This window comes from Plecotus auritus, assembly GCF_963455305.1.
Source record: "Plecotus auritus genome assembly, chromosome: 10".
In the NCBI taxonomy this organism is placed as follows: Eukaryota; Metazoa; Chordata; class Mammalia; order Chiroptera; family Vespertilionidae; genus Plecotus; species Plecotus auritus.
This window is the reverse complement of record NC_137785.1, coordinates 30589015-30597640: the sequence shown is the minus strand read 5'-3', so window position 1 is coordinate 30597640 and position 8626 is coordinate 30589015. Positions and strand designations below refer to the sequence as shown.

Here is an 8626-nt window from a genome sequence, read left to right as displayed (position 1 = left end):
TCCCAACTGTGCACTGGTGGGGTCCCTTGGCCTGGCCTGTGCCCTCTCTCAATCCAGGACCCCTCAGGGGATGTCTGGGAGCTGGCTTCGGCCCAATCCCACAGGCCAAGCCAAGGGACCCCACTGGTGCACAAATTTGTGCACCAGGCTTCTAGTATTTTAATAACTATGTATGGTGTCAGAAGGTACAAGATTTATTGGGATGATCACTTGATAAGTTATATAATGTCAAATCACTGGAGTGTACACCTGAAACAAATATAATATTGTATGTCAACTGTAACTGAAAAATAAAAAATTATTAAGTGGCAAAAAATAAGAGCTAAAATGAATTGAGTGATGGGAAGAGCATGTGCAAAGGTCCTGGGCCAGGATCCTTTTGCTTTGTGTTCAGGGGACAGCAGGGAGGCCAACATGGCTGGAGCACTGGAGAGGTAGGAGGTCAGAATGGTAACCAGAGGATTTATTCACCTCTCCATCACTGGTATTAAGAAGTATGCCCAGAACATAATAAGTGTTCAGGGAAAACATGGTGAATGTTTACATGTGACACTTTAAGGCCAAAGCACGGGGGTGGTAGTGAAAATTCTGAGTAGACAACTTAAGCTTCCTCCTACCCAAGCGAAGTGGAGGGCATGGGAAAGAAATTAAATAGGATTGTTCATTTGTCACAAAACAAATAGGGATTGTGACCTTACACACCCATGGGGTGTACTCCAGTTCATTCTGCAGCCTGAGCTTCATGAGTGACCTCACAATGTCCAGGGTGGTGCCTGGCCCACTGCCACAGTCCCAGTCCACCATGATGACCACCCTGTGGCTGCTGCTCAGCTTTGCAGTCCCACTGCTGGGTTTCTATGTTCCCATCAGCTGTCCCCATAGCAAGCGATGCCAACGAGCCCTACTTTCCAACAATGATGTCTCTCTGTACTGCAACTCATCTGGGGCACAGTGGTACTACTACTTCCTACAAGCTGGGACCAGCTGGTCCATCCACCCGCTCAGTGTTTCAAACATGGAAGCAATGTCTGAAAGCAGCCTTCTTATTAGAAGTCCATTGCCATCCCAGTCAGGTTTATACAGCTGTCGGGACAAGAAAGACATCCAAGTGGTGCAGTATGAGATTGACTTCCAGGACGCTAGCACCCTGCACATTACACATAGAGGCCTGGGCCAGAAGCCCTTGCAGAATGAGACCCTTAGTCTGGGCAGCAAGGAGGTCATCTTCACCCGCTGGGAGCCCTGGCAGGACTGTAACCGCTGTGGGGAGCCCGGGGAGCGCAAACGCCTGGGGTACTGCTACATCCAGGAGCCTCTGGGGAGCTCCGTCCCCTGCTTGCTCTACCTGGGAAACGCTAGGCTGTGGGCCAGCCGCATGCGACCTGAGATGCAGGTAGAAGCCTGCCATGTCCAGTGTGAAACATCAGATATGAAGAACATTGATTTTGACGACTTCGAGCTCAGTGAGGAGTCAGGATCTGCATGGCTCACCTGCCTCTTAGGATCCATCTATAGGTAATGGAAGTGCACACCAGCCCTGCCCTTGGCCCCTAGCCAGGCTCTCTCAGTCTGGGAGCCTTCATGGTTAATCCATGCAGAGAAAGGGCGGGGGGGGGGGTGTCCCTTACATGGGTCAGCCACCCAGTCTCTGCACTGGCTTCTTTAGATGTTCCTTTGGTAAGAATACCCTGGTGCCCACACACTATTGCTTCACACAGGCAGAAGAAGAGCATTTAACACTCAGGGAGGGCTCGGCTGACTGTGCCTGGCCCAGTGCTGTGGCCATGGTAGTCTTCAGACTTTCTGCCCTCAGGAAGCCACCGGCCCAGCAGCAAAGCAGCCCAGAGTGGTCAGGGTGGGGATGGGAGAAGCCCAGGCCAGTGGAGGGGCTATACTGGGGGAAGACTGGGAAGCTGTGGGGCTCTGAGGCCTCTGACTCATCTGGGAGGGTCAGCAGGCTCCAGAGGAGAGGACAGTGCCCTAGGCATGTCCTTCAGGGCCTGCCTCCCGCAGCTCACACTCATGTTCTTGTCTTCCTGCCTGGAGCCCCTGGGAAATCTCCCCATTTTCCTTCTATTCCCCAAACCACCTGTCCCTATCCCAGTAACAAAAACTACAACCACTCCTGGTTTCACTGGGGCAGGCCTTGGGCAAACTCTCTTCACAAACCACACCCTCTCCCATCCCTCCACTCTGGCCCCAGGAGCTGTGGACTCCAAGGAAGTTCATTGGTAGGTGGGGAACTGCAGCTGGAAGGGAGATTTGTGGTGGGAAGTGGCAGTGCAGACCCTTAATCTCACACGCACACCAGGAGGTCCCCTATGCCCTCCTTCCCCACGCAACCCAGCGGCAGCCCCTCCCTTGCAAGGGAAGAGCCATCGTAGCCTCTTGGGGCCTCTGCAGCTATGGGCTCTGTGGAATCTGGCGTCACCACATCCATCTGGTTTTCTTTTCCTTGTTTTTTCCTATTGTGACTTCTATTTCTCTCTTTTTTCTCATGCTCCTGCCATTTTGTCTCCCTCCTTCCTCCCCCTTTAAGTATAAAAGTAACACCTACTCCCTAAAAAATACCGCAGTTCATAAGTGCAGGAAAGTGCACTATGAATCCCTCCTCCCATCTAGACTGGGACACCTACTCCATGTCCTTTGCCATACAAGGATCTCCCAAGTGCCGGTCATTGGGAACTTGAAGGAAGAGGCAAGAGAGGTCACTGAGGCTTCAAGAATTGTCCGTGTCTTTAGGGAGCCAAGTGGAGTGGCACTTTGTATGAGGTTTTTGTCTCAAGCTCTGGGCTCAGCGAGGCCAGGTTCTGATCCCAGCTCTGCCATTTCCCAGCTGTGACTTTGGCCTCTGGTGTCTCTTTAGGCCTCAGTTTCCCTGTTTGTAGAATAGGGGTTGTATTAGTTTGCTAGGTCTGCCATTACAAAGTATCACAAACTGGTGGCTTAAACCAGTGGTCGGCAAACTGTTTGCTGCTCTGTTGACTAATGAGTTTGCCGACCACTGACCTAGACTCCTGATTCCAATAATTACAGGCTGTTGTTGTTCCTTGTGATTAAGCCCCTATCCACTGGTCGGCAAACTCTTTAGTCAACAGAGCGGCAAACCGCGGCTCGCGAGCCACATGTGGCTCGCGAGCTGCAGTTTGCCGACCACTGGCTTAAACCAACAGCAATTTATTCTCTCACAATTCTGAAGGCTAGACGTCCAGAATCAAGGGGTCAGCAGAGCCTTGTGCTCTCTGAGATGCTGGTAGAACCCTTGCTTCTTCCTGTCTCCTGGTGGTGGCTAGCATCCTGGGCCTTTCCTCGTTTATCTCTGCCTCTGTCATCACTTGGCGTTAGCCCAGTGTGCCTGTGTCTCTTCTCCTTTTCTTCCTTCCTTCCTTCCTTCCTTCCTTCCTTCCTTCCTTCCTTCCTTCCTTCCTCCCTCCCTCCCTCCCTCCCTCCCTCCCTCCCTCCCTCCTTTCTTTCTTTCTTTCTTTCTTTCTTTCGAAAAAGACTGGTGGGTGCCCACAGGTCTCAAACCACCCTTACTAGCAAGAGTGGTTGGCAAGCAGAGGCTTGACTAGAAGGAACTGCTGAGCCCTAACCGGTTTGGCTCAGTGGATAGTGCGTCGGCCTGCGGACGGAAGGGTCCCAGGTTCGATTCCGGTCAAGGGCATGTACCTCGGTTGCGGGCACATCCCAGTAGGTGGTGTGCAGGAGGCAGCTGATCGATGTTGCTCTCTCATCGATGTTTCTAACTCTCTATCCCTCTTCCTTCCTCTCTGTAAAAAATCAATAAAATATATTTTTTTTTAAATAGAAGGAACTGCTGAGCTAAGGCCAGCCCACTTCCTTTTCTTTTAAAGACCGGAGTCATATTGGATTTAGGACCCACGGTACTGCAGTCTGACCTCGTCTTAACTGATTACATCTGCAATGACCCTATTTCTAAATAAGGTCACATTCTGAGGTCTGATTAAAACCTCACTCTCCAACTCAGTACAGAGGTCTTGCTGGCCCTGGCCTCATGGGGTCATTGTGATGTCTAAGAGGACAAATGACTGGGAAGACACAACAGTGTCTGACAAACCGCTCCACACTGATAGGTGTTACTGCTTGTATGATTATTGGCCCTGCCAATGTTGTCTTCTAAGTGTCCCCTCTGTTCCTCATACAATGGGTGCATTATATGCCTGATCGCTTATTTGCTTTCCACATTATTCACTTACAATGCTATTCAGTTACCACTGAGTGTGTTTGTAAGCCAAGCACTGTTCTAGGTACCTGGAATGCAGTGCAAAACAAAACTGAAAGAATCCTGCCCTCGTGGAGCAATAATCGATCACATGAATAAAACATTCAGTATTTTAGGTGGTGATAAGGCAGTGAGGGGGGGTGGGAGTGGGTGAGGTGAAATTTCAAATAAGGAGGTTAGGGAAGGCGTCTCTGAGAAGGTACGTGTCAGCCAAGACTGAATGAGGTGAGGGAGCCAAGAGCGCTGAGGGCAAGCGTTCCAGGCAGAGGGAGCACCAGGGGAAAAGCCCGAGGCAGGACCCTGTCCAGCCTGTCAGAGAAGCATCAAGGAGGCCAGTGTGGCGGGGCCAGAGGTGAGGGCAGAGTGGAGGAGACGAAGCCAAGCAGGTACAGGGGCACAAATCACGTAGAGAGCACTCTCGCTAATGCCTCTGAATGAACTCTGAGGCAGGTACAGTTACTGCACCCCCAGGGTTCAGATGGGGAAATGTAAGCTCAGACAGCTGGGGCCTGTGGCCAAGTCGCCCCCTCAGTAACGGGGAGGGCTCCAAAACCTCTCAGCCGTCCTGCCCCCACCTCCCCTTGCTCCCTGCTGCGAAGTGCTCCTCAGAGGGGGTGCTGTCTGCTGTTCCCCGGGAGGAGGTGCTGCTGTCTCCACCTCACTCGGACATTTGTCCTTTTCTCCCTGGGGGCTGCCGCTGACCTTGTCCTTCTCTGCAGGCCCATCACCTGGGAAGCCGACAGCAAGCCCCTGACCTGGCAGGGCCAGCTCTCCGGCCAGGACCTGAGCACCGTCCTGGACCCCGCCACTGGGGGCAGGCGACTGCAGGTCTTCCGGCCAGCCATTTACAAGTGCTTCGTGCACCAGGAGCTCGTGGCTCGCTTCAACCCCAGGTCCCATGTGGATACGATGGAGGTTCTGCAGAGAGAGGAAGCTAGACAACAGCGGGAGGCAGGAGAGGCCCAGAAGGGGAAGAGCAGCTATTCCCTCCGCAACGGCTTGAAGCTGCTGCTGGTGGGCACCGTGCTGAGCCTGCTCGGGATGCTGCTCAAGCTCTTCTGCCCTTCACGGGGTAAAAGAAGAAAACAGGTGCTTCTGGTGAAATAAAGTGAGCCTGCGGTGCTCGGGAGACCTGGCCTCCTGTGCCACCGTCACCTCAACTGTCCTTTCCCCAGCCCCTGCCCTGCGCCTGCCCACACCACACTCCGAAGGCATGTGGGCCAAATTCCCACAGCTAAGAGTGACTGCACTCTTCCCTGTTCCAGGTTCTGCTCTCTTAACTCATTAGCAATCCCCATTCCACAGATCAGAAACTGAGGCAAGAAGACTACCTGGCTAGTAATTGGAGGGGGAGTGGGGGCTCCAGTTCAAACCCAGGTTGCCTGGCTCACACCCTATATTCCTCACAAGGGAAAAAAGAGGGGTGGAATGAGGCCATTTGGGGGAGGAATGTCTGGGGTTGGTAAACTATAACCACCTCACTCACTGCACTCTCCTAAGGACAAGGACTAAGACAGGGATGGGAATGGGTAACCTCAGTCCTCCCACATCTGCACTGGTCCGCTGCCTTTCCTTGCCTGACCCTTGTCCCACACTGCCCCAATTGTGCTTATGGCCTTTCGGCTTCCCTATATCTCTCCAAGTCAGAAGGTGCTGCCACAGGGGTGGCCTGGGACAATGGGACACACACCATCTTTCCCGTCTTGCAGTGGAGAGAGCCCCTTCAGACCCCAAATGGAGACAGGTCCCTCCACCAGGACAAGGGACTGGGCCTGGTCCAGGCAGCCCACAGAAATCACTGGGACTAACTATTCCAGAAATTATATACACTGTTTGGCAGAGTGAGAGAGCGAGCAGTAAAATATTAATGCCTGTAAAATTCATTGCCCTGATAGTTCATTGTGAAGCAACCACAGAACAGATCTGAAGCTTCCAGAGCAGAATTTCTGTCACTGAGGAGAGGGCAGAGCTCACCCCTCACATACCAGGCACTTTTGCCAAAATGCTTAAGGTTTCACGTGGTGTCCAGAGACCAAAGGGTCTTGTAGAATGGGGGATGTTCCTGGAGACTTAAAGGGAGTCCAGTGGGAAGCAGAGAATAACAATGATAATAGCAAATATTTGTGGACCTCCTGGTGTAGTCAAAACTCAAACCCTTCAAAAACATTATGTCCTCACAGCCACCCATGAGGCTGCGGTTGGGAAGGGGCCAGTGATGGGAGTGAAAGATGACATCTGAGCTCCCTCCCCTACTGGCTCCCAGCAGCCCCTAGTATTTAGCTGCTAGAGGTGAAGCAGCCAGAGCCAAGCCTGGTCTGATGCCCAGGCCTATGACTGAAGGTCACATAATCCACACCCAAAGCTGCTGGGGCTGGCACACGAACCCTAAGGTGGCACTAATGACTTCTACCTCCCAGAGTCCCCACCTTAGTGTGATTCCCTCCCCTTCAGTGTGGACATCTGTGACACCTCCAACCTATAGGACAGCGGTGGGAACCTTTTTTCTGCTGAGGGACATTTGGATATTTATAACATCACTACAGGCCCGGTGCACGGATTCGTGCACCGGTAGGGCCCCTCAGCCTAGCCTGCGCCCTCTCGCAACCCGGGACCCCTTGGGGGATGCCGGACTGCCAGCTTCGGCCCGATCCCCAGCAGTCCGACATCCCCGAGGGTGTAGTAGTGCGCGAAGCAGTAGGTGGCTGTGGTGGAGCCCGTGCCACTCCACTCGTCCCAGCCCCACTGCCCCACTGCCACTGCTCAGTAAGGTCAGCTCGCTGAGTGGCGCTCCTGCTGTGGGAGCGCACTGATCACCAGGGTGCAGCTTCTGCATGGAGCATCTGCCCCTGGTGGTCAGTGCGCATCATAGTGACTGGTCGACCTGTCTGGTCGTTGGGTCGTTCAGTCACTTAGGCTTTTATATATATAGATTCTCAGGCCATACAAAATTACCAACTTAAAAATTAGCCTGCTATATTTGATCAAACAATTAATTCACCCCTAATGCCTTGTCAGGGCCAGACCAAATTATTTCACAGGCCTTTTATGGGGCTGGACATTCCCCACCCCTGTTATAGAATATGGCGAAGGTGTTGGGATGTCACTCTCTTGATTGGGTTATACCACATAAGCTTCTGTTTTAGCCAACTGCAGCTAAACAGGCTGGCTAGCCTAGTGGCGTAAGCAGCATGCGAGGAAGCCCACCTGGCAGGGAGTTAAAGGCAGCCTCTAGGGGCTGCAAGTGGCCTCTGGAACCTGAGGGTGACAGTCAGCAAAAAGCCAGGGTCCCACAGCTACAAGGAAATAAACTCTGCAAACCACCTGAATGGCTCAGAGGCAGATTCTTTTCCAGTCAGTCTCCAAATGAGAATACAGCCTGACCAACACCTTGACTGCAGCCTTGGGAGATCTTGAGCAGAGGATTCCTGATACACAGAAACGGAGGAATCATGAATGTGTATTGCTTTAAGCTCCCAAATGTGTGGCAATTTGTTATGCAGCAATAGGCAACTAATACACCCACGCATACCCCTCGGCCTACCCTGAAGGCTCCTGCAGCTCCAGCAGTTCCATGGATGGTTCCTGTAGGCACCAGTGGCTTCCAATCTCCCCTCAGGAGCTTGCTGGGCCAGGCATTGGGGCGTGGCACTGGCAGCCAGGCAGTTGGTGCCCCCAGAAGCAATCCTTCCCCACAAGGAATGGGAGTGAAGGATAGACATCCAGCTTCCCCAGCCCTGGATGGTACAACACTTCCCACATTCTCTTAGAGCAGTGATTCTCAACCTTTCTAATGCCGCAACCCTTTAATACAGTTCCTCATGTTGTGGTGACTCCAACCATAAAATTATTTTCATTGCTACTTCATAACTGTAACTTTGCTACAGTTATGAATCGTAATGTAAATATCTGTGTTTTCCGATGGTCTTAGGTGACCCTGCTAGCGGTTCTCAACAGGTAGAGCCAAATAGAAAACAAAAATAAGGGGGAAGGCCTTGGGGAGCTGTTGTGATGTAGGAGTTATTATACTGGGTTGAGGGGAGGGACTATGGAGCTAGTCCATAGTTCTTGCTGATTAGCACCATGCACAAATGCAGGCCTGGTTCCTCAGAAAGTCTCGAAAAATTCTGGAAATCCAGATGTTTGAGTGAAACTGTCCAATTTATGCATGTTGGCTCAAAAGAGTTTTCAAACACAAAGCCAGCCAAATAAAACATTATCTGCAGGCTGAATTCAGCCCACAGGCATTTGTGAGCTCTTGTTTCAACCTTTATGGGGTCAAGTGCATATTTCCATTTCAATTATTCAGTCAACAAATATTTATTGAGCTGCAGTAGCTAGGGACAGACAACCTATCTAAAAAGATGACATTTCAGATGAGCCCAA

The 8626-nt window shown here is 51.9% G+C and overlaps 1 protein-coding gene across 1 annotated transcript; it reads left to right on the top strand.

Annotated features, from left to right (window-relative positions):
• Positions 1 to 757: 757 nt before the first annotated feature.
• Positions 758 to 5350, top strand: LOC308235684 (protein FAM187B-like; the record flags this gene model as incomplete). Its single annotated transcript, XM_080644717.1, has 2 exons — positions 758 to 1515; positions 4963 to 5350. 2 exons carry the CDS (start codon positions 758 to 760, stop codon positions 5348 to 5350), a joined length of 1146 nt encoding a protein of 381 aa, XP_080500843.1.
• Between the last annotated feature and the right edge of the window lie 3276 nt (positions 5351 to 8626).